Genomic DNA, 27,069 nt, shown 5'->3' on the forward strand with positions numbered 1-27,069 from the left:
AATATTGGAGTGACCTGTGAAACTTACCAGGCTGCAAGTACGGATCTTCCGTCGAGCGAACTATTGTGTATGACTGGTAAGTATGGAGCTATTGTATCAGCGTACATTGAAAGAAACCTAACGGGTATTCGATCTAGACCAGAAGATTTACCTCGTTAATTGATTTAATCCTTTTTGCTAACCTGAGGACACCTACATTTAAATTACTCATGTTGATGTCTGTTTCGGAATCGAATTCTGAACATATACAAAGTCTTCTTTGCTCAAGGAAATTTGTAAGACCACGGCTAGTAATTCGGCATTAGTGCCCCTGTCATCGATAATATTACCATTGCTATCGCACGATCACAGTATCGATTGCGTTCCGCTGCTGGTGTACTTTACTTACATACGACCAGAATCTATTTGGAATTTTTGCCAGATTTAGAGACAGAATTTCCTTTTGGAATCTATTAAAAGCATCTCGTATCGAAGATAACGCAAGATTTCGAGCTTTTGTAAAACATCGCAAAGCTTGGAGATTCTCCTTTCTTTTCTATTTGGCGTGATTTTTTCGTTGGTTCTGCAACGGTGTTCAGACATGTTGTGTGTGCCACGGGGGATCAGTACCATCCCTTGTCAATTTATTCGGTATGTACATCTCAACTTCCGTCGATTGTACTTCATTGAATCTAAACCACATCCGGACTACGCTTGCATAGGCAGCTTGGAAGGAGTGAAGACTCTCATAGGAAAGCTTCAAGAGTACCTATCTACACTTTACTTTAGGTTGATTTGGATGTTACGATAGTCTTGCTACAACGACCTTGTGGCCACTAATCCCTGCGTCTCTCATGATGCGCCCTGCTTACTCTGGATTATTTCATGGTAAGAGGTGAAATATTCAGAATGAGATTTTCACGCTGCAGCGGAGTGGGCGCTGATATGAAACAACCTGGCAGAGTAAAACTGTGTGCCGGAGCGAGACTCGAACTCGGGACCTTTGCCTTTCGCAGGCAAGTGCTGTACCAACTGAACTACCCAAGCACGGCTCACGCAACATCGTCACAGCCTTACTTCTGCCAGTACCTCGTCCCCTACATTCCAAACTTTTACAGAAGCTCTTCAGCTAACCTTGCAAAACTAGCACTCCTGAAAGAAAGGATATTGCGGAGACATGGCTTAGCCACAGCCTGAGGGATGTTTCCAGAATGACGGCTTCTGTAAAGTTTGGAAGGTAGGGGACAAGGTACTGTCTGAAGTAAGGCTGTGAGGTCGGGGCCTGGATCGTGCTTGGGTAGCTCAGTTGGTAGAGCACTTGCCCGCGAAAAGCAAAGGTCCCGAGTTCGAATCTCGGTCAGGCACATAGTTTTAATCTGCCTGGAAGTTTCAAGAGGTGAAGTAGTTTTCGCTACCATTTGCACTTTGCGTGGGTTCCTGAACCAAATGTTCAAAATAAATTTTTGCACGCTCTTGATACGGCGTTATTCATACGATGATTCACGCGTTTTCAGTTTCCCCGCGAAACAAAAACAACGTTTAGGAGATTTGTGGATTTAATGAAATCTTTTAACAATGTTGCTAAGATCACGGACTCTGAAATCCTGAAGGTAGTACGGACAAAAAATAGGGAGCAAAAAATTATCTACAGTTTGTACAGAAATCAGACTGAAGATATGAGAGTCTAAAGACGTGAAAAGGAAGCAGTTGTTGAGACGGGAATGCGAGATTTTTGTAGCCTATACTCGATATTATTCAGTCTATATACTGAGCAAGTTGTGAAGGAAACCAAGGAAAACTAAAAAGGGAATTATAGTTCATCGAGAAGAAATAGAAACTGTAAGTTTCTCGGTAGCGTAATTCTGTCACAGATGGGAAAGGAATTAAGGGGATACGGAATCACCTATCCCCGCAATGTTAATATGTGCCTACTATAGGGAACATTTTCTCACAAACTACTGGAGACAGAGAGGTAAAAATTTTACTGTATGTGCATTCATATGTTACAACAATACTGAAACAACAGTTTATTGTCAAAGTATTTTCTTACAGAGATATTGTACATTTATTTTTAAGTAAATTTTTTCCATCGCTTTTTACTAGACTATCACCCCTAAGTCTTTTGTAAATCAAGTAATTAAACAATCGTTGTTTCAGTATGTAATAGGGACCTATGTCACTACGTCATAAAAATTTCAGACTTCTAGGTTGACCAGTACCTGAGATAATGTTCCTAGATGAAGTAAAAAGTAAACTTACGGGAAACGGAGAAAGAAGATTAAAACATTCCTGATCCGTAGCTAATACCCCCTTCACAGTCTTCATAATCATCTTCAAGTCTTCTTTTGGCACCCCTCTGCACCTGTCTTGCTTTTTTCACTAATGTCTTGATTATATTATCAGCATGCCTTAGTCTGTGCTGATCTAAAAAGATCATAGCACGTACCGTACGGGAACCAACACACATACCCAACTTTTGAAGGACCTGGCATTTAGTTATATTTCCAAGATTGAAGGTTGCCACAGCATCATACACACCAAAATGTAGTGTATTAATTCCGACAAACACTGTTTTTGGGAGACGATGCCATATCACACTATTCAAGCACTCGTTGGGGTTCTGCGTTTTTCCGTGAAGACATTTCATCAGAAGACTTCTGTCAGCCAGATCTCTGAAAATGGGCTTTATTTCTGCCATGATGGCTGATGGTAGACTGTGGTGGTGAATGTATTTCTCTCCTGTTGTTAGTCCCCTATTGTATTTACACCAGCTGTTTTCACCTTTGGGGCACAAACCATGTTGTGGATGCTCATCCGTGGATGCGGTGTGGAAATATAAAGCCCATATAGCTCTCCTCATTTCTTCAAGATTGCCTGTATTTTGCCTGATTGCAAGGCCATAGCAGTTCTGAATGTGGTCTATTATGGAATCAGTCAATCTTCCTCTGCCATCCAAGGTTTTCCCATCATCTAGTTTTTTCCCTTTCATAACTGATTTTAACCTTCTCAGCCTGGCACCCATTCTCTTCTGCACATGTCCTATACATTCAAGTTTGCTTATATTTACATTGTTCCCATATGGTTTGCTTTCCAAAACTTCTTTGAATGCTTTAGAGTCACCATCTCCCAGATATTTGACATAGCGAACATTATACCACTGTGAAGAGCGATGAAAAATTTTCTTCACCCCAGCAACCTCCATGCCACCACTACTACCATAATAATTAGCAATACAGTCATCACTGTGTTCATTTTTCAGCCTGCCTGTGCACCTACAGTATTTAGACATTATTGCAACATCAATAACCTTGCCAGTATCAACACTAGTTGCTGTTACACCACCATTGTTGGAGGTGTGGCCCCTTTTCTGCCACGTGCCATCAAACGCCACTGTGAGGTCACGACTGCCGTCATTTTCTTCCACTGCTTCTGCCACAGCAACCTGCATTGACTTCTGTGCTACATCTTCAACTGCAGATCCTAGTACATAATTGTAAGCTTCAAACTTTGAAGGTGCACTTGGAAGATTTAGAACACCACATAGCATATCACCAGCTGCTTTGCCCTTACCAATTGCTCGCAATCCATAAACTAACCTAATATTTACACTATAAAGTTCAGTTTTCTTGTATCCATTATTTACAGTTACTGAAACCGAACTTGGAAACTTACAGCTGTATTTACAAACACTGCATATTAAATTAAACTGGGCAGCCAGGCCAACATGGGATTCTACTTTCAGAGAAACGTTTCCATGACATTTTTTGCAGCACAAACTGTTTTCAAGAGCTTCACACAATATATTCGTATCAATGAGTTCAAAAACTTCATTCCCTCTATCAAGTAAATTATATTTCTCTTCCAAATCTCTTAGTTTTTTATGAGAAGCACTGTTTTCATTTGGTGTAAGTTCGTTCGGCAAATCAGTAATAAGTGGATTCACATTTTCCAACAGTGATGATGATGAACTGCTTTGCTTTGCTAATGAATCATTATTTCTTTTCTTTTGCCAGTTCACACGCTTTTTAAATACTTTTGCTTTAGCTCTAGGCATTTTCACTGCGAAAAATGAAGCACTAAATACGAAATAACTCAACAACAACTACTTTCTTATATCACACTGTTTACAAAACAGTCCCGCCACAAAGTCAAAGAGTAACTTGAGGAAACCAGAGAGAAACATTTTCGGGCAACTAGTGTATAAATAGTCGCTGGAAACCGGGATATTTGAATTCATGTCACTTTAAAGGTACTGCCAAAAAGTTCATGGTCAGCCACGAGAGACGTGTATAACTAAAGCGCAATACCCGATCTCACAAATATATAAAAATAAAATAGTTATAATTGTAGTAGAGCTATGTATGATACGTCATTTTAAAGAGGAAACATGGCAGAATATAATACGCCAATAAAAAAAAATTCGATTTTTTAACCCAAAATCCGATTCCGTATCCCCTTAAACAGGATGGAATTCGACGAAAAGAAAGCAAGCAAGTGGAGTGATACGTATTCGAACTATGTCGGATAATGCCAAGGCAATTAGAGTGGTAAATGTGACAAGTAATAGCTGATGAAGGCTTTTATTTTAAAGCATCTTTTGTGTTGTATCTGAAAATTGGATACATACGTTTGTACATTTTTGATTGTTTTAGGTTAAAAACAGCGTTTTGTTTATAAAGTTTGTGTGCAAGTTACTTACGGTGTTTCTTTACATATTTTGCTTCTTCCCTCCTTAATAGCAACGGGTGACGTCGAAAGACTTCGATTCACATATGCACTTGGCAGTTTTTGACGTTCTGCAATATTTCTCGCGCTGCGTTATTTACACTTCTGTAAAACGTTTATCACCCTGCACAATAAGAGTGTTTATGTCCATTCCTTTGTTTCCGTTCGCGTTGTAAGTCTTGCGAACCTGTGAAACTACTTCTGTGTGTGTGTGTGTGTGTGTGTGTGTGTGTGTGTGTGCTAGTGTAAATTAATATGTAAAGAACCACCTTAAGAAACTTGCACGCCAACTTTATAAACAAAAAGCTGTTTTAACTTAAAACAACCAAAAATGTACAAACGTATGTATCCAGTTTGCAAAATAACTACGAAGATGCTTTATAAATAAAAGCGAAACATATCTGGCGTAATTCACTTTAATTAAGTTGCAGTAAACCCAAGAGGGATAACCAATATTAACTAAGTTTAACATCCGCTGCGGAAGATGGCCATGCAAACACACCTATAAATTTAAGTATTCGGAAGTCTTTTCTCTAATTTTTTGTCTGTAGCGTTGCTGATATTGCCTCTTACGGAAGTGTTCATGTAAGAAGAGAACAGAATATTTTGAAATGTGGTGATGTAGAAGAATTCTGAAGAATAAATGGGTAGATCTCATAACTAATTGAGAGGAACTGAATCAAATTAGAGAGAAAAGAAATATATGGGACTACTGGACTACGGAAGAATTGGTCGACAGGAAACATTCTGATAAATCAAGAAAATACCAGTTTGATAACAGAGGGAAATATGGGAGGTAAAACTGTAGAGGGAGACAATAGCTTATGTACTGTAAGCATATACATTAATGTGTGTGTGGCTTGCAGTAGTTATGCGGAGTGAAGAAACTTGCACCGAAGGTGAGTTGTAGCAAGGAACAGATGATGTTTTTCCGCCGGTACTTTAGTCTAGTGACTGATTTTAGAAACACATGAGACAATACGCGCTAAAGACGGCCATAAGCAGTTTCCCCGATTTCCCACAGCTTGTGTTGTTAGACATGAGGTTGTGTTTCGGGCTGCATTTGTAAATATTCGAATTATACAACTTTAAGTACTGTTTAGTATATTAAAGTTATTTCAAATATACTATTAATTTTTCTGGTAGAGAAATTTGTACGTCTATTTGTATAACATACGTACAGTTCGTTGCCTTTCACCACCTTGAGCTGTGAGTCAGGACAAAGTCTTTAACCATAGGACACGTGGTAATTGCAAATGAACCAAGTTTCTTTAATATCTTAATTTCTTTAATGTCTCAACAGTTTTACCTGTCTTGAAAATTGATATTTTTTGTAGTTTATAATAGATTCTATTTCAAAATGTATTTTACTTGTAACTGGTATTGGACATCACTTCTGTTTAGTTTGATTTCACTTAGTGATTGTCAGTGTGTCGCAGAGTAACACTGTAACAGACAAATGATTAAATACAGTATTCACAATATTTTCTTCGATGCATTGTTTTTAAATTTTATTGGATTATTTTTTCAATTAGGAAAAACTTAATATACTGGTGTAATTTCTGTAAATTCCGAAAAATGTAGCCGCACGTAAAAAGTTAATCCTTTATATAAAAATGAAATAAAAAGACATTAAACTTGCTATGTACTCCCCCCCTGAAGACTAGCGTAGAGAGCTGCACGAAACTTGTGTTCCTAAGACCATAATGGCAGCAATATTATCCCCTGAAGTAAATTCCCTCACTGAGAAGCAGTTAACAGACGAAGAGGAAATTTCTGTTCGTTAATAGTTGTGATTCATAAAGCATGAGAGTGATTCCTCATGATTGCCGAAAAATCTCCTAAACATCAATACATGAGCTACAACTCTCATGAAAGACAATAACTACCTGTTTGTTTTTATACTATGTGGTTCCTGCACAAAGCATGTTGCCAGTGGCGTTATTAACGCTCCTTGGAAGCACGTATGATAGTGAGTGAAGGATTCCAACGGTAAAGCTCAGGCATTTGTTGGTGCCGTTACAAAGGAGAGGGCTCGTTGTGGAAATTTCGCTGGAGCATTTGTAGCTTCTCACATGCATAAACAATATCATCTGCGTGACAGCCACCGGAAACAGCTGGGGAAAAGACAGGTACACGAACTGCTTCACTAAGTCCGCCAGTAAAAATTATAATTATTCAAGATTAGGGGTTCCGTTTCCAAGTTTCAAACACAGGTGGGGAAGCATGGCAACAAAATATTCCTGACAGCCACACGACATTACTCGACATTCCAAAGAAAGTTTCATAAATTCATGCAATCCAGTAATGAACGACTCGAGGGATAAAATTCTGATCTGGAGACAATACAGTAGTCTGTAGCAAATACCAATCAACGTCCGAACTCCACTTGCTCAAAGCGTCCATTTGTTAACAGTCAGCAAAAGACGGCACTTAACAAGTTCTTCTGTGTGCCTCTATGTGATTGGAGAACTCTGCAGGGCCATATCGTCGGACCCGGTACTTACTGGCCTGCGACGCTCCACAACGCTTTGACGCAAACAGTTGAGCGCCGCGCCGCGTCACGTCCCAACTCTTGTCGCTTAACGGCGATTTATACTAGGTCCACTTGCATTGCAGCACTGCGGGCGATGACATCCCACGTGTACAGAGACGAAAAGGTATGACAGCCTCCTTGCCAATACCTTCGTAAGGAACAAAAACTGTCCCTTGTATCGACTTCTGATATTTGTTCCGTAGAGGAGTATTATACCGCTCTCGATGATTTCTCTTATGACGATTTACTTCGCTTTTCTTTCCATTCTGTACTGTATTTTTATTTACTTTCCCAGATATTATGGTATTCTACATATTATGTGTTATTTCGTTTAATGTTTGAGTTAGTTGTAATTTTTAAGGCTTTTAATAGCATTTATTTGACAAATTATTTACTGATCACTGCTGTTCACCACTGAAATTGCAGTTAGTGCATTTTAAAACAGTTTATTCAAACGGAGTTCTTTCCTTTTTCAGTTGTAACCACTGTGTAGCTGTTTAAAAAATAAAAAAAATAGTAATAAAACTAATTAAGCGACACAACTTTTTGCACATAATAATTTACGACGTCAAGATTGCTTGATAACTGTTAACTTTTTAAAGACTGCATATTTATGGTTGGTACCGTGTCAGCTTTCAGAAAAGGAATATTATTCTACGCAGAACTAATTTTATAATTTTATTTTGGTAGGCTGGTGCCTTTAACACCACAGAACACTTCTATTAATGATTAGTATATTAAATAATTAAGAAACTTGATGAATGTCTACGTATGTAACTATCAAAATATATTTCAAGGTAATACCGATAGATCACATTTAATAGGTGATGGTCTAATTGGGGAAAAACAGGCCGTATTATCTATTACTATTTAACACTCGAAGAGTATCAGCGGTATTCTGAGAAACTAGACAGTAGAAATGTATCCTAGAGAATCTATTTAAATGCTACGGAGTACTCTGCTGTCAACTGGTTAAAGTTTTAAAAACTATAACACATATTGTGAGTTCTGTTTATGGTACGACTGCCAGTTGCTAAAATTGGGATTATTGTACTTAGCCTGGTGTTTCGAAGAGTAAAATTTGATTAGTGAGCTGCGAGGAAAAAACGTAATGCAATATGATGACTGTTTTTTGTTGTAAAGTAAAGGGATAAATCACAACATCTAATGTAAAAACAGATCAATTTCGGAAGATCCATAAACGAAGTAACACAAATTGTGAAGTTTCCTTCAGTGCTTCACAAACAATCCAATTTACATAAATATGGTTTTAATGAGGGATAGCAGACAAGAGAATGACTGTTTCCCTGTGTACGTTCACAATCTTAACATTATTTTTATCTATTTAAGAACTGCACTAATAATAACTTCTTTCTATTTTTTAAAATAAAAATATACCCTTCTTCAGACCATGCGAATTGTCTTGGAACGGGACATATGGTACTGTAATGATTACTATTTTTCACAAAAATAACCGGTAGATGTCCAGACGATTGTGGCCGACGTAGAGGTTTAGGTCGACACATTCAAGATTCAACACAGCTACAATATAAGACATTACTTGACCTTCAAGAGGGGAACTCATGAATTCACTGGACGTCAAACTGCTGATTGGAGGAATATTTCGGCCCCAAATTCAGTACACTGCCTCAGTATTTCAGCTGACATCTTAACAGCAAACATCAATGTATCATACATGCCATTATCAACCGCATCGATAGAACTGCCTCTCTGGTGCCTTTACCTTTCCTAGAATCACACTGATCGTCATCTAACACGTCCTCAATTCTTTTTTCCCATTCTTCTGTATATTATTACTGACAGCAACTAGGATGCATGAGCTGTTAATGTGACTGTGCGATAATTCTCGCACTTGTCGGGTCTTGCTATCTACGGTGTCATATGCGATGACGTATTTCCGAAAGTCTGATGGTATATCACCAGTCTAATACACTCTACACATCAATGTTAATAGTCGTTCTGTTGCCACTTCCCCAAAGGATGTCAGAAATCCTCGTGGAACGTTATCTATCCCTTCTGACTTATTTGATCTTAATTCGTCCCTGGATATTTTAAATTACAACTTTAATACTTGATCCCCTACCTCATCAGCGTCCACAATTGTTTCTTCTTCTACCACGTCATCAGAAAAATCTTCCCCTAGCTGCCCTCTCCTCTGCTTTAACGGAGGAATTGCCATTGCATTCTTAATGCTAACGACCTTGCTTTTGATTTCACTCAAGGCTGTTTTGATTTTTCTGTATGCTGAGTCTGTCCTACCAACTTTGATTTCTTTTTCGCATTCTCCACAGATTTCATACAGCCATTTCGCCTTAGCTTCCTTTCACTTTCTGTTTAATTCATTTCTAAGTGACTTGTATTTCTGTATTCCTGAATTTGTCTGGAAATATCTTCTTTCGTCGATCTACTGATTTATTTCTCCTGTTATTCACGGTTCCTTCTCAGTTACCTTCTTTTTACTTATGTTTTTCTGTCCAACGTCTATGGTTGTCTTTACTTGAGACGTCCATTTCACTTCAGCTCTACTGCCTCTTGAACTATTTACTATCGCAGTCTCAGAGAACTTCAAGCCTATTTATTCATTCCTTAGCATCTTTGTATCCAATTTCTTTGGGAGTTAATTCTTACTGAGTAGTTTCTAGAATTTTATCCTATTTTTCATCATTACTAAATTGCGATCTGAGTCTATATATGCTCCTGGATATGCCTTAAATGCAGTATCTGATTTCGGAATCTCTGCCTCACCTTGATGTAATTTAACTGTAATCTTCCCGTATCTCTCAGCCTTTTCCAACTACACCTCCTCCTCTTGTGATTCTTGAAAAGAGCTCCTCTTTTATTGCTAGTACCGACCCCATATTCTCCATTCATTCTTTGTTCTGCTCTCTGCCCTACAGTCGCATTGCTATCGCCCGTGACTATTAGATTTTTACCTCCCTTTACATACTGAATTACCCGTCCAGCATCCTCATATAGTTTCTGTGTCTCTTCATCCGTTCCTAGCGACGTCGGCATGTATATCTGATCCAATGTTGTCGGTGTTGATTAGCTGTCAATTCTGATGATAACAACCCTATCACTGAACTGTTCATAGTAACACACTCTCTGCTCTAACTTTCTATTGAATCCTACTCCTCTTATACGATTTTCTGCTGCTCTTGATATAATCTTAAACTTCTTTCTACTTCACTTCAATGATCTCCACTATATCTAGATTGGGCCACTACGTTTCCACTTTCAGATTTTCTAGTTTCCCTACCACTTTCAGATTTCTGACGTTCCACGCCCCGAATCGTACAATAGTGCCCTTTCGTTGGTTGTTCAATATTTTTCTCATGGTCACCTGCCCCTTGGCAGTTCCCAGCCGGAGATCTGAATGGAAGAATAGTGTGGGATCTTTTGCCAATTGACATATCATGATGTCACTTTTTCTATTACAGGTTGCATGTCCTGTGGATACACTTTATGTGTCTTTAATGCAGTGGTTTCCTTTGCATTCTACGCCCTCATGCCGTTGGCCAATGGCAATAAACAATACAGACGTGACGAGAATAGAGGCTAGTAAGGTGTAGCTCTACAGAAGAATGCTGAAAACTTGGTCTTTTGAATGGAATGGGGAAGATACTTGACTCAAAGAACAGGAAGCATAATGAGGCATTCACGTATCGCCAGTTTGGTAGTGGAAGGAAGTCTGACGGTAAAGCACCCAGGCTGGACGGCAGTAAGGAGGTTCAAGTGGACACTTATGCAGGCACTTAACACGCTAGGTTTAGGTGTATGGTGTTTCAAATTTGTTGTGTACGACTTCATAGACAATGATAAAAAGTGGTGGGCTAGAGAGTAGTGCGACATCCGTCGTTGTAGGAATGCTAGACAGGGTCAGAAATGATTAGCAAACAAGATAAGACAGCAAACAGAAAATTTACTTAACTTGTATTTCCCCAAGTGCACGAAGACTCTTTACAAATAATGCATTACCTCTCATTGTAACTCTATTGTATAGCATGAATAATTATGTCGGAGCCATGACTAGGTAACGTCTGCTTAGCATCACGTATCTAAGTGCCTCCGAGTGTGAGTGGGCGGTAGTGTGGCTACCGCCAGGAATGCTATATTGCGGCGGCAACTATTGTTATGTACGAGTAAGATACCATCAGAGTATGTCCTGTACAGTACCTTGTTTACAGCACTGCCAACCTTGGAAAACAAAAGTGCAGTAGTCACTTCTGAAAACTTTGTGAGCCCTCTTTGCCATTATTGTACATTGTTTGTTGTTTTCTTTTATTTTGAGAGAAGTGCTTAGACTAATCTAAGGTCCAACAACAGAATCTGTGATCCTTACGATCAAGTGAAAGTTTTACTTTGGTGAAAGCACAAATCACAGGTGTAGAATGCCATGCCTGCAGCGCTCGTCTTCCTGCGGCAGCCACCACTCTCGTGTACGCTCGAGGCCACGTCCCATACTAAATGTCATCCTCATATTAACTGGGAAAGCGAAATGAATACGTGTGAGGATGGCTACACTGTGGAGTTTATGCCCGGCAGAAAGGGACCGAATTGTTAACATCGTAATCTCCATTATTCTTACATTGGGATGCTACACGTCTGTACAAAAATTCAGTACTCACCTGCACTTTTATTTCTCTACATACGCTACGACAATGTCATTCGCCGTGCATGAATCCACACTTTATCTTCATAAACGCTGGCCGTTTTAATACTATTGTTTTACGAGGCCTGTTCAGAAAGTAAGCTCCGATTGATTGCCAAATTGAAACCACAGTGAACATCAGAAATGTTTTACTTGTAACAATTAGCTACACCTTTCAGCTACTTCTCTACGTAGCCGCCGTTCTGACTTAGACTTTTGTCATAGCGTTGTACCAACTTTTCAATAGCCTCATCATAGAAGGCAGCCGCCAGTGCTTTCCGCCAATTCTCCACGCTGGCCTACACCTCGTTGTCTGTGTCAAAATGTTGTCTTCAAAGACAGCGGTTCATGTGACCAGAGATGAAACTCAGGGGGAGACAATTGCGGACTGTATTGTGGGTAATCTCACATTTCCATTTGAAAACGATGCAGGAGCATCTTCATTGCCCCTGCAGAATGCGGCTGAGAATTGTCTTGAAGAAGAAACAGCACGACAGTTATGTAATGTTAGCTGCATAGCTTCAGGCGAAATTTCTCACCAGGCCCTCGTACTTGGCGGCAGACACTATTTTCTAGACATCTTTACGCACTCACTGCGAGCTCAGAAATGAGAAGAGCGACGTGATGCTAACTGGGGTTATACTAGAGACACTACCCAACACATCTGTGCAAAGCTTTATCGGATTTTCATAGTCGTTTCCATTTCGCGACCGATCGGAGCTTACTTTCTGAACGCCCCTCGTATTTGTACAACAAATTATAATATCAAGACCGCTTGGTAATTACTCTGTTCACATTACCAGTTTCGGCATTTGACTGACATCTTATAGTGTCACTGATCCACTAACAGCTTCATTGTAATATGTAACAATTCCAGTCATGCACTCTCAACGTCATGAAATTGTTTGAAAAGTCCGTTTGTGATAATTAGAGTGCATAACCGGAACTGATATATACGATGTCCGAGCAATGTTGCGACGAAGTTCGAGAGGTTCTAGAGGGTGTCTTGAGGAACGAATCTAGGATAGGAACCCATGTCCGGAAACGTCATCCTACGACGCTGCAGTGTGTCGACGATACAGACGCCACAGCCTGCCGGTAGGTAACCATTTCGGCAGCAAACGTGACTTTTTATATTGCTGGTTGACAGGTGGAGGTCTCGCAATGTTGTTTGTAACTCAGTGATGACAACTGACTGCTACGATCGCCAATGCAGAAGATGGAGCTAGTTGCTTCGAAAGAAGAACTTGTCTACTACGAACACGAAGTTCTATTGCCCTGGTGGATCACGATTTCGGACACGGGTTTTCTTCTGCAGCTTATTTTTCTCCTGGAACACTCTAAAATCTCCATCGTTTTTTGACACACAGGAGAAAAACAAAATGCGTGGGGAAACGCTGTCTGAAATTGTCGTCCACGGAGGCAACAGAGGTGCTGCTCTACACTAGCTGCCATCATAGGACCACAAACTACATTGCGAGACATTCCGCTTGCGGTCCATCAGCGTGCAAGGTCACGATTTCTGCCGAACGGGTGGCGTCGCAGCAGGCGCTGGTGCCATAACTTCGAGGTACTGTATCGTCATTGGATGACTTTTCTAGACATGGGTTGCTATCCTAGATTTGTTCCTCAAGACACATTCTAAAACTAGTCGAAATTTGTTGCAACATTTCTGGGTCATCCTGTACGTCATAAGGAAACTGTTAGTGGATTAATATGTCAGGGCAGCAATCATTTGTGGAAACCAGGATTTTTGTGAATTTTGTAATCATCAAGTGATATTGGGTAATAAATAATTATATAAAAGCTTAAGAGCTCGCATTTTTATGTCTCGCAATATGTCAGTTACTAAAAATATGCTTCATTTTTCCGTAAAAATATTATTTTTTTTACTGTGGCACTCTTTTGCACACATACTATCTCACATTCTGCGTGGTGTCTGGTTGTTCTAAGTAGTGTCTCCCTCCCCCTTTCGCGCAACGACGCTCTGAGCGTGTTTTTTAGGGAATTGACTAGTTTGAACCTGGGACCTGTTGCTGGTAACGAGACGCCAGACCACACATGACATGTAGAGTTCAGAAGAGTTCAGTGAGACTAGCGATGATATAACCAAATACTTAATGATTTCAGCGTCAGCTCCACTGCACTCCCTGTAAAAGAATCTTAATACTAACTAAATTTAGTGGAAGGGGTTCAAGGCTTTCCTCTTTTTAGTTAGCTGGTAAAATAACGTCGAAAAAACAGTTAAGTTAACCATTCGAAATTTTATTATACTCACAAAACATTGTTTATAAATTGCACTATTGATAAAAGGAAATATTTTAATACAGGATGATAAAAACCAACTGCGTTCAACAAAAATGTGAACGAATATTCCCTGAGTGGGTTTCCAAGTTCTACAATGGATCGAAGGATGACCTATGCCATATCACATCTATAATCTAGGTTTAAATTAAGTTTCACAAAAGAGAAAACTATCAAAATGGTCTACAGGGACCCTCAATTATCTTTAATTACTTAACTTGTCGTAAATTACAGTGGCTGATGTGGCTTCTCAATAACTATATAACAGAAAAATCATCGCGTTTCAGATTTTAACTTACGTAGCAAATGTGAATACCATAAGCTTCAACTGACGATCGACACTAGTATTTCGTAAAAAGGGTATGTAACAGATGAGACTTCTGCAGCTCTGAGTGAAGCCTTATGCGCTCAAAAATGCGGCATCGCGTGCGTTCATTAGCTTGTCGGTGTTCATCAGGGGGCGGCGGACGGCACAGCTCCACGCACCTCGCCGTCTCGAAAGCATCTCTCTCCTAACTTCTCCTTACTACAATTTACCGAAGTTGGTTTAAAAAAAAACTATCTGGCTGTGTTATCATCCGACCAATCAGGGTCTCAATTTTAACCTTACGCTCCGCCTACAAAAATTCTGTCTATCCAATGAGAAACGTTATACTTTTCGTGGTGGGGCAATGTTTTTTAAAGTTTGCAACGTAACAGAGACGCGAAAAAGTCTCACGCTAAAACTTGCAGCTGGTGTGGCCCTTTTAGTGTTATCGTAAGATCTATACTGTTCTTCAGGAGGGCTCTATCTTTTAACATGGGCTGGGGGGTGGTCCTGGTGGTTGGCTGGCGACGTGGGTGTCCGTCCCTTATCGTAGGGCCTTCTAGCTTAACACGGTTCTGCTCTCGGCTTCTGTTCTTGTTTCTTCCCTCGGAACTGCGTCTGTTTCACGGTGGGAAGGTATAACATGCATTTAGGCGTTCTTGTGTTAGTCTGTGGTATTCCATTTGCTCACTCGTTGATCGTATTACTTTGGTTAATTTAATGTCAGGATTTATTCGGAGCTATGTGACTTACTGCCGGATTTGCTTATCATATCAGGGTTTCCATGGAAGGTGTTGGAATGGCCTGATACCTTACAACTATAAGTTGATCCTTGTTTCCTTGCTAGTACTGAAATAAAGTTGCGTGAGGAAGAAAAATGAAGTTTTCGCAAAGTTAGTGTTTGTATTGTTCAAAACATAAGAAGTCACTGTGTAGTAACGCATTTACCCACATGGTCAATCAGACGTTTAATTAGTGCACTACACTAAAAATTCTTTGCGCCTCAGTGGCCCGGTGGAGTTGCTTTCCTGGGCATCTCTTAGGTTACTTGCAGCCCACAGCAAACCTACTGGGGAGATGGGACCTATAGTTTGGAATCAGCAGCGGTTCTTCACGACCTTGAAATGTGGCGACAAGGTTAAAGGAAGACTGAGAAATATCTTTGGTTGCACTGAGATTGTAGCAAGTATTCTCTCAGTCCCCAGGCATGTACTTATAGATACGTGACGCAGCATCACACCTTCTTGCTGTAATTTGTGCACCACCAACTTCCTCACATATTGCCTGCAAGTCCCGTCATCTTTCTGTCTTGCTTGTCATCAGTACATTTAGTGACGTTAACTTGCTGGCGTGTAAAGCATATTCTCGCGATTACTTCCCGAGCTCGCACTGCTGGATAACAGCGTGCACTACTTTGAACTGGAACGTGAGTATATCCAGTATCAACTACACTACTGGGCATTGAAATTGCTACACCAAGAAGAAATGCAGATGATAAACGGGTATTCATTGGACAAATATATTATACTAGAACTGATATGTGACAACATTTTCACGCAATTTGGGTGCATAGATACTGAGAAATCATTACCCAGAACAACCACCTCTGGCCGTAATAACGGCCTTGATACGCATGGGCCTTGAGTCAAACAGAGCTTGGACAGGTACAGCTGCCCACGCAGCTTCAACACGATACCACAGTTCATCAAGAGTAGTGACTGGCGTATTGTGACGAGCCAGTTGCTCGGCCAACATTGACCAGACGTAATCAATTGGTGAGAGATATGGAGACTGTGCTGGCCAGGGCAGCATTCGCACATTTTCTGTATCCACAAAGGCCCCTACAGGACCTGCAACATGCAGTCGTGCATTATCCTGCTGATATGTAGGGTTTCGCAGGGATCGAATGAAGGGTAGAGCCACGGGTCGTAACATATCTGGAATGTAACGTCCACTGTTCAAAGTGCCGTCAGTGCGAACAAGAGGTGACCGAGACGTGTAACCAATGGCACCCCATACCATCACGCCGGATGATACGCCAGCATGGCGATGACGAATACACGCATCCCATGCTCGTTCACCGCGATGTAACCTAACGCGGATGCGACCATCATGATGCTGTAAACAGAACCTGGATTCATCCGAAAAAATGACGTTTTGCCATTCGTACACCCAGGTTCGTCGTCGAGTACATCATTGCAGGGTCTCCTGTCTGTGATGCAGTGTCAAGGGTAACCGCAGCCACCGTCTCCGAGCTGATAGTCCATGCTGCTGCAAACGTCATCGAACTGTTCGTGCAAATTGTTGTTGTCTTGCAAACGTCCCAATCTGTTGACTCAGGGATCGATCCGTTACAGCCATGCGGATAAGATGCCTGTCATCTCGACTGCTAGTGATGAGAGGCCGTTGGGATCCAACACGGCGTTCCGTTTTACCCCCTGAATCCACCGATTCCATATTCTGCTAACAGTCATCGGATCTCGACCAACGCGAGGAGCAATGTCGCGATACGATAAACCGCAATCGCGATAGGCTACAATCCGACCTTTATCAAAGTCGGAAACGTGATGATACGCATCTCTCCTCCTTACATAAGGCATCACAACAACGTTTCACCAGACAACGCCGGTGAACTGCTGTTTGTTGTATGAGAAATCGGTAGGAAACGTTCCTCATGTCAGCACGTGGTAGGTGTCGCCACCGGCACCAACTTTGTGTGAATGATCTGAAAAGCTGATCATTTGCATATCACAGCATCTTCTTCCTGTTGGTGAAATTTCGCGTCTGTAGCACGTCATCTTCGTGGTATAGCAATTTTAATGGTCAGTAGTGTAGGACTGTGTCTACACTTCGCTTTTTTTAACTGTGCTTTATGTTTGGCAGCAGATGTGGGACACGACAAAGGAGGTGGAAGCGCTTCTGGGACCTTGCGCCGTAGTCATGCGCGGAATCGGGCTGTGGCAACCACCCGGAGGCCAGCCAGCGGGTGCCAAGTTTCTGATCACGGCCTTGCTGTTACTCCAGCATCTCGCCATCCTCGTCGGAGGCCTCGTGGAAATCGTCATCGACCCGCCGCCTCTGGACGTCATCTTAGAGGCGATCTTCACTATGGCCTGCAGCTTCACCTGGGGACTCAGAGTGAGCCAGACATTATTTGTTTTATATTTTTGTAACACCGTCGTCTGTCTTCTCAATGATTCGATAGGGTCTGCCAAATTTGTTTAGGACTCCTCAGGATCACAGTGATAGGGCTGGAGTAAACAAGAAGTTGATAATATTTCTCACCATGTAATAAAGCAAATTAGGGGGTACCCCATGTCTCGATTTTAGGCCCTGAGAGAGCTTGACACTTACATTTATTTATTTGTTTATATATTGCTTATTTAACCTGACCAGATTAGGGCCTAAGGCCCTCTCTTAGAGCGCACTAGGAACAACACGTACAAAAAAAGCAACAATCACAATAACATTAATTTTTTGCATTATTAATATGAATAATGATCAGCAATAATAATAACAATAATAATAATAACCCTAATAATTATGATACAGTTATGGCGGATTTAAGAATGAAATTAATTAATTTTTTCATAAGAAACTCTATTATAACCACTTCCGTTCTTAATAAAAAGTGGTAATTTGAAAGAATGATAATAATAGCTCTAATAACAATAACAATAAATTAATGGAGGCGTAAAGATTGACATCGACTAATTTAGCACTTTTGAAGCCTTGTTTTTGTTAGAAGAAGTGGAAGGGGTAATAAAAGGGAGGGCACTGAAATGAAAGTGACAGTGTTCACTACGAAGGTAGAGAATTGTAAGACAGAACTTTTTAGACAAGGGGAGAGAAAAGTGGTATTGAAGGGAGGATCGACGAGAGTGAGCTGCAAGAATAAGCTATTTTGATAGAAAGCAGGCTATTAGCTGCCTTTTGAAGTTTGAAAGAATTTTAATATGTATTTCAAGAACATTGTTTTAAACTCGGATTCCTAATATGTAAAATGATTTTGAGAACATGGCAGTGGGGTTTAGTGGTACAGAGAGGATTTACTTTGTTGAGAACAGTATTTTTGCTGTATTGTCCAGATAGTAGTGTGAGGGTTGAAGATAAACAGCCGCGCGGAGTGGCCGTGCGGTTTGAGGGGCCATGTCACGGATTGCGCGGCCCTCCCGTCGGAGGTTCAAGTCCTCCCTCGGGCATGGGTGTGTGTGTTGTTCATAGCATAAGTTACTTTAAGTTAGTTTAAGTATTGTGTAAATCTAAGGACCGATGAGCTCACACATTTGAACATTTTGAGGATAAACAGGTAGGAGCGCAACGATTGAGAAGCGGAGAAAGCAAACACAGGGTATGATAACTTCTGTGCTTATCATCATGTACTCATGATAACGGATGATATACAGGAATGATTTGGTAGAAATAGCGTACATTATGAATGTATCGCACATAAGCTATTCATTGCCAGTTCCAGCAGCCGTGAGCTCTCATATGAAAGTCCTTGTCGAACAGCCGGCCACTGGTGGCCGAGCGATTCTAGGTGCTTCAGTCTGGAACCGCGCGACCGCTACGGTCGCAGGATCGAATCTTGTCTCGGGCATGGATGTGTGTGATGTCCTTAGGTTAGTTAGGTTTAAGTAGTTATAAGTTCTAGGGGACTGACGACCTGAGATCCATAGTGCTCAGAGCCATTTGAACCATTTTGTGAACCTTGTCGAACAGGATCTCCATAATCAAAGGTGGTCAGTATTAGTGACTCTACGAGTTTCTTTTTAAGCTCGGGAGTAAATGATTTTTTATATTCCTTTGATGAATGAAATAATGCTGACATATTATTTACTGCAGTTGTGTTCAATCCAATCAAGGGGGTAGTCCAAAATTATTCCCAAACTCGTTGCAGGAAAAGAAAGGTGAGTTCAGATTTGTTTAGCATTAGGGGAGGAAGAGATACTCTGAACTAAAGTCTAAAAAGTCTCCCGTGAGTGACTAAGATTTCTTGCGCTTTAGATGCGTTAAGTCTCAAAACTATGGTCTGTGCCCGTTCTGACAAAGCAACTAAGTGAGCATTTACGTTCCGAATAGCTGTGCACAGATTTCTTGGGCTTGCATTTACGTGTACCTGAAGATCGTCAGCGTGTAAATGCTATTTGGAATGGAATATAATAGTCGACTCAACACTATCATACAATGAGAAAAAGTAACGGTCCTTATACTGATCCTTGTTGGACCCCTGATGCTACATTATTCCATTATGACCACTTCGTTCCGATCATTACACACATCGGTATGTAAGTGTGGTGTGTGTACTGTAAGACCTTCGGTACAGACACCATCAGATTATTTGACTCGTCGCTCTAACGAAGCAGGCGATTGTCAGCAGTATGTCTCGTGGTCTTATCGTGGCGTGTTTATCTTCTGCCGTTAGGTCAGACGATAGAAATGCCACTTGCACACTTAGAGTGGCAGGTTGACGGTGACCAACTTTAAACAGAACTTGATTAATTTTCACACACATTTATTAAAATAATAAAAAGCATAGACATTACGTAACTTGATTCTGGATGCTATTTACAATTGACAATCTGAAGTTCCTTTGGTCTTGGTACGTTAATCTTATTCTCACATATCTCTGATGCTTGACAAAGTGTCTATACATTTCTCTTCATGGCTATGTACAGGAATATGGTAATCTTATTAAGCCCAGACTGAAACTTGACTATAGACTGGTACAGACCAATGTAGACTGGTACAGACAGGTGCAGATAAATGCAGACTGACTAATCAGTGGTCTGTACACTCATTATAATACCTCGCGCGTTCATGTATCACTGCGCAAGTGTGATCCGCGAGGAGAAAAGATTCTACATTAGCAGCAATCTCATTGGCTGCGTTACATATTAATACTCGGATTGGCGGAAGCAGAATTTGGTCCGTCTCTAAGGCAGCGCCATCTCGTAGTGCGGAGACGGACGAGCACTGCACCTGCGCTGTTGTGCTTAGTGGGGCGCGCTCTGGTGGGAAAGTTGTGTACGCGCAGACTACGCGGAACTATGTACACAACAGTAAGCTAGGAGTCAAACCATTGCACGGCACTTGAAGAAAATTTTTCACTCTTGAATTTAACAAGTAGAATATCACAGTGGACTGTGTCGAATGCTTAACTGAAATCCAAAAACCACACAATCGTTGCCTCATGTTTCTCCACAGTTTGTCTCTGTCCTGCAGCCACTTTTAGAAGAACAGTCGTCGTTCTGCGATTTTTTAGAAAACAAGATTGGTATTCATGTATGTTATTTGATGTTGAGTACTTGTAAATCTGATCGTGAACGATGTATTCTAATGGCTTAGATACTGCTGGTATAATGCCAATGGGAATGGACCCGTATTCAGAAGGTTCTTTGCCAGATTACTTTTGGGTAGAGGCTACGTGAATTCCTTTTTCCAGGCCACTGGGAAGATGTTAGAGGTCAGAGAATGGTTAAAAATACCCGTTGTTATGGGCACAATGGATCGATGAGGAGATTGACCGCTTGCATTACAATATTGTCGTGTCCTGCAGCTGCTGAACGAAATCACGGAACTGACTTCCTGACTGTGTTGACGCTTACCTCACGCAGAAAAATTTTTCCATGTGTACCGAACACAGCTACTTCAAGGGAATTGATAGGTTGCGTCCTTGCGAGCACCCTCAAGTACAGATGTAGGCGTGGCGAAAAACTCATTTAGATTCTTAATAAGAACTAGAGGTTCAGCTGCAGATTGAGGCTTGCCTACTCCTAGCCTTCGTAAATTTTTCCACAGGACGGAAGTGTGTTATCCTTAGTTCAAGAGTTATCTTACTTTAGTTTTCCGTTTATAATTCGGTTGCATAGTCGCTTGTGGGCGAGATGATTCTCGGAAGTCTGGTGTGCAGCTTCTCTGTTACTCATCAGATGTTTCAGTTGATCGACTAGCCATGGTGCCGGTTTTCACCTGTCTCTCACACTTTTTTTCGGAGCGTAAATTATTGAGTCTCTCAGTAAATTTATGTAGTTTTTAATTTATGTCGAAGTTATTCCCTGTCATTCCCTGCCAAGAGATACAGACGTCAGCTGCTAACTCAGTCGTATTGAAGCTCTTTAAACCTCTAAAAGTGGCCTCTTGTGATTTTTTCTCTGGACACTAAAGCGAATAAGTCATGAATATTTCGTCATGAGCGGATAAGACACACATAGAAATTTGATCAGTGCAAATTACTCGGTATGGAGACTTTGTTGCAGAAATATCGAGACAGATATGAGTGTCTGCTGTATGATGAGTTGGCCAAAGTGGAAGCATTGTAAGATTTGCAAAAGGAAGCATACGCCTGAATTCTGAAACTGAGAAACGGTTGTTTGTAAAGTTTATGTTCACATGTCCTGCTACAGCCATGTGTTCATATCAAGATTCAAAATAAGCGATTGCGGATTAAAATTGAGGGAGCTATGCAGCTGTGTGTGGTTTGCATATTACACAAATACGACATTTTCTGGTGAGAGGTTTAATTTCAGTGAACATGTATTTGGGTTTTTTCCCTCGTTTTTGGACCTGAGCGCGATATTGGAGAGTATGTTTGGACGTATTATGCAGCCACACCGCCACCTCTTATGTTATACTTCTCATGTCTTAGAAGGACATAGTCATCAAAGCTTACAGAACTGGAAGAGATACTTGGCCTCAGCAAAGTCTCCACAGGAAATACGGTATGAAAGCTGAGGTCCTGAACTCAGTCAAGCGGGGAGGTAAAGACTGGACGTTTGCAAACACGAGTTGTAGCGTAAAGCCATCGCGAATCGTTTCCACTACAACGCTGCAAGGAGGGACAACGACTGCCGTGGACTCTAACAGTGCCTCGCGGTATGTGAGATGGATGGGAGGCATTGGGAGGGGTTCACACGCCACTAAATGTCTGGAGAAGGTGAAGAGCTTGGGGTCGGTTACATTTCCGAGGCACAAAGCGTGAAGGTCGCAATGATTACGAAGGAGTGGGGAGCAGAGGGTATTCGCTGTGACAGAATGTGGCTGGGAATGGTGATCCGTATCAAATGTTTAAAAGTAATTAGTGCGTTATACAGTTAGGGTGGAAGGACAGAAGAAGATCATTTAGAAGGCCGATGTGCCGGCAGAGAGTAATAGATTTAGTAAGTACAGAATTAAGGGAGAAAGATTATAATTAAATTAGAAATCACTAAAATAACACTAGTTGCCATTTTGTTCATGGTAGTTTAATCCAAGTGGGTCAGCTGGTATTGCAATCAAGAGAAGAGTCACAATTACAGTGCTACTGTTGCATACAAAGTAGATAATTCACAGGCAAACAGAGTTAACAGTAACCAAAAATAGGCAATACTATAATTAAGGGACATATAGCTATAATAAACGAACGTATTAGTACAAATACAATTGAAGAGTTACTATTACAAGAACGAGAGGGTAAAACATATATACAGAGATATTCACACTGTTGATACTCTTTCAAGATAGTACCCAGATTACAAGTACCAAAAGTAAAAGATTACCACGTGGTTAGCAGCGGTAAATTACTTTACTTGCAATATTACTATTAAAGAGTAAAATGAACGAATTCTTTGTTCTGAATAAGTCTGCTGACGCCTCTCATTCCGGTTTCCACTATTTCCCATGCAATAGATAATACGTAGAAGGCGAACTATTAACGCATCAGTTATGTATTGCATGTGCTACACGATTTACGTTATAAATCATACAAGTATTTTAATAGCTACTAAAAATTTACAGTCACAAATTTTCGGACGTATTTGTATGTGATTAGGAATCTGTATGAAGCTATGATAAAATCTTTTATTGATTTTACATCAATTTAAAAATGTGTATTATTATTTTCTGCATTTAGTGTGCGAAATTTCTCATCGAATTTTAAACGTGTTTATAAAATTATAAGAGAGACGCGTTAAATTTCAGGTTTATTTCTATGAGTTTTCACCTGATCATATCTGAAACAGAATGATGTTATCCCTATCTGCTAATAATGTACCAATCTATTTAATTTTAATTTTCCTAAGAAAACAACATAAAGATGCAAATAAAATTAATTACCTTTTATTTTTATAAAAGATTTACTTTATTGTTACAGACTATTATGCCCAGGATCTAGCAAGGTTCGAGAATGACTCAAATGACCAGCAGAGACTGGCCGATGGGCCAGATGTAGTCGACAGAGCTTTGCCACGTGTGAACATGAGGGCAGGACAACAGACAAGAAAGATTGCATGGCACAATAACAAAGTTCAAACGAGTAATCTAAAAATGAAAACTTAACACATGGCGAAATCTGTTACCAGCGCCATATAATGGGAATAATATGATGACACAGTGAATACACATCTGAAGGCAACCCACTGCGCAGCTAGATTTATAATATGGCCACAGGCTGTAATTGGCGGGCAAGTTGGGCGAGACCCTGCAGCGCGGCAAGGTCAGAGATGCAGCGGTGACATTAGTACTCGCAGGTGTAGCAGTGTGATCACAGAGTTCACCATATAATACTTGAGACACATCCGATACTACCCACACAACACTCCAGTGCCACAGGGCGGCCGAGATGGCAGGTCTTTCCAATCCTTTTCACGACTATTATCATACCTATAGCTATGGAGGTCACACAGACAAGAAAGCATTGTCATCCTTGTCATCCAGATCTGAGCTTTAGAATTTCAAGTTCCTAGCTCATCTAGCGTCATGGCAGTTATAAGAGTCGAGGGGCATGAAAGGGAAGCAGTGGTTGGGAAAGGAGTGAGACAGGGTTGTAGCCTCTCCCCGATGTTATTCAATCTGTATCTTGAGCAAGCAGTAAAGGAAACAAAAGAAAAATTCGGAGTAGGTATTAAAATTCATGGAGAAGAAGTAAAAACTTTGAGGTTCGCCGATGACATTGTAATTCTGTCAGAGACAGCAAAGGACTCGGAAGAGCAGTTGAACGGAATGGACAGTGTCTTGAAAGGAGGATATAAGATGCACATCAACAAAAGCATAACGAGGATAATGGAATGTAGTCAAATTAAATCAGGTGATGCTGAGGGGATTAGATTAGGAAATGAGACACTTAAAGTAGTAGAGGAGTTTTGCTATTTAGGGAATAAAATAACTGATGATGGTCGAAGTAGAGAGGATATAAAATGTAGACTGGCAATGACAAGGAAATCTTTTCTGAAGAAGAGAAATTTGTTAACATCGAGTATAGATTTAAGTGTCAGGAAGTCGTTTCTGAAAGTATTTGTATGGAGTGTAGCCATGTATGGAAGTGATACATGGACGATAACCAGTTTGGACAAGAAGAGAATAGAAGCTTTCGAAATGTGGTGCTACAGAAGAATGCTGAAGATAAGGTGGGTAGATCACGTAACTAATGAGGAGGTATTGAATAGGATTGGGGAGAAGAGAAGTTTGTGGCACAACTTGACTAGAAGAAGGGATCGGTTGGTAGGACATGTTTTGAGGCATCAAGGGATCACAAATTTAGCATTGGAGGGCAGCGTGGAGGGTAAAAATCGTAGAGGGAGACCAAGAGATCAATACACTAAGCAGATTCAGAAGGATGTAGTTTGCAGTAGGTACTGGGAGATGAAGAAGCTTGCACAGGATAGAGTAGCATGGAGAGCTGCATCAAACCAGTCTCAGGACTGAAGACCACAACAACAACAACAACAGCTCATCTAATAAAAACTTGTTATATAACATGGGATTCCTAACTACACAAAGGATTTGAAACACCCTGGAAGAGAACACAGCACAATACCTCATTTTCTTGTCACCGACAGCATTATAGAACATGGCAACGAGTGTGAATTACTGTCTTACATAGACTTTATAGATCTAGTGAAAGTTTAGTTTTAAATTTTAAACAAAGCTTCCTTTTACATCTACATCTACATCTACATGGTTACTCTGCAATTCACACTCAAGTGCATGACAGATGGTTCATCAACCCATTTTCATACTACCTCTCTACCATTCCACTCTCGAATAGTCCGTGGGTGAAAGGAGCACCTATATCGTTCCATTAGAGCTCCGATTTCTATTATTTTATTATGATGATCATTTCTCCCTACGTAGGTGGATGTCAACAAAATATTTTCGCATTCGGAAGAGAAAGTTGGTGATTAAATTACGTAATCGAAGGATATCAATGATACGATTCGCTGATGACATTGCTGTCCTGAGTGAAAGTGAAGAAGAATTAAATGACATGCTGAACGGAATGAACAGTCTAATGAGTACACAGTATGGTTTGAGAGTAAATCGGAGAAAGACGAAGGTAATGAGAAGTAGTAGAAATGAGAACAGCGAGAAACTTAACATCAGGATTGATGGTCACGAAGTCAATGAAGTTAAGGAATTCTGCTACCTAGGCAGTAAAATAACCAATGACGGACGGAGCAAGGAGGACATCAAAAGCAGACTCGCTATGGCAAAAAAGGCATTTCTGGCCCAGAGAAGTCTACTAATATCAAATACCGGCCTTAATTTGAGGAAGAAATTTCTGAGGATGTACGTCTGGAGTACAGCATTGTATGGTAGTGAAACATGGACTGTGGGAAAACCGGAACAGAAGAGAATCGAAGCATTTGAGATGTGGTGCTATAGACGGATGTTGAAAATTAGGTGGACTGATAAGGTAAGGAATGAGGAGGTTCTACTCGGAATCGGAGAGGAAAGGAATAAGTGGAAAACACTGATACGGAGAAGGGACAGGATGATAGGACATCTGCTAAGACATGAGGGAATGACTTCCATGGTACTAGAGGGAGCTGTAGAGGGCAAAAACTGTAGAGGAAGACAGAGATTGGAATACGTCAAGCAAATAATTGAGGACGTAGGTTGCAAGTGCTACTCTGAGATGAAGAGGTTAGCACAGGAAAGGAATTCGTGGCGGGCCGCATCAAACCAGTCAGTAGACTGATGACCAAAAAAAAAAAAGAAATCGACCTCGCCTTGGTTTCAGTGACTGCCACCCCAACTCCTGTATCATATCAGTGACACTCTCACCCATATTGCGCGATAACACGAAACGGGCTGCCCTTCTTTGCACTTTTTCGATGTCCACCGTCAATCCTACCTTGTAAGGATCCCACACCGAGCAGCAATACTCCAGCAGAGGACAGACAAGTGTAATGTATGCTGTTTCTTTATTGGGTTTGTCTCATCTTCTAAGTGTTCTGCCGAAAAAGCGTAGTCTTTGTTTCGCCTTTTCCGCAATATTATCTATATGGTCTTTCCAATTTTAGTTGCTCGTAATTGTAATTCATAGGTATTTAGTCGAATTTGCAGCCCTTAGATTTATGCGGCTTATCATATACCGAAAATTTATCGGATTTCCTTTAGTACCCATGTGGATGACCTCGCATTTTTCTTTGTTTAGTGCTAAATGCCACTTTTCGCACCATACAGAAATTCTCTCTAGATCATTTTGTAATTGGAATTGATCACCTGATGATTTTACTAGACGGTAAATTACAGCGTCATCTGCAAATAATCTAAGGGGGCTGCTCA

The 27,069-nt window shown here is 40.7% G+C and overlaps 1 protein-coding gene across 1 annotated transcript in view; it reads left to right on the plus strand.

Moving 5' to 3' along the window:
• The first annotated feature begins 7,248 nt into the window (after nucleotides 1–7,248).
• Nucleotides 7,249–27,069, plus strand: part of LOC126195366 (uncharacterized) — a 115,857-nt gene continuing 96,036 nt past the window's right edge. Inside the window, exons 1-2 of the mRNA XM_049933942.1 lie at nucleotides 7,249–7,364; nucleotides 17,410–17,661. Of these exons, the coding sequence (XP_049789899.1) occupies nucleotides 7,335–7,364; nucleotides 17,410–17,661 (282 nt within the window). The 5' untranslated portion in view covers nucleotides 7,249–7,334. The remainder of the gene's footprint in view (nucleotides 7,365–17,409; nucleotides 17,662–27,069) is intronic.

Source organism: Schistocerca nitens, chromosome 7, assembly GCF_023898315.1.
Source record: "Schistocerca nitens isolate TAMUIC-IGC-003100 chromosome 7, iqSchNite1.1, whole genome shotgun sequence".
In the NCBI taxonomy this organism is placed as follows: Eukaryota; Metazoa; Arthropoda; class Insecta; order Orthoptera; family Acrididae; genus Schistocerca; species Schistocerca nitens.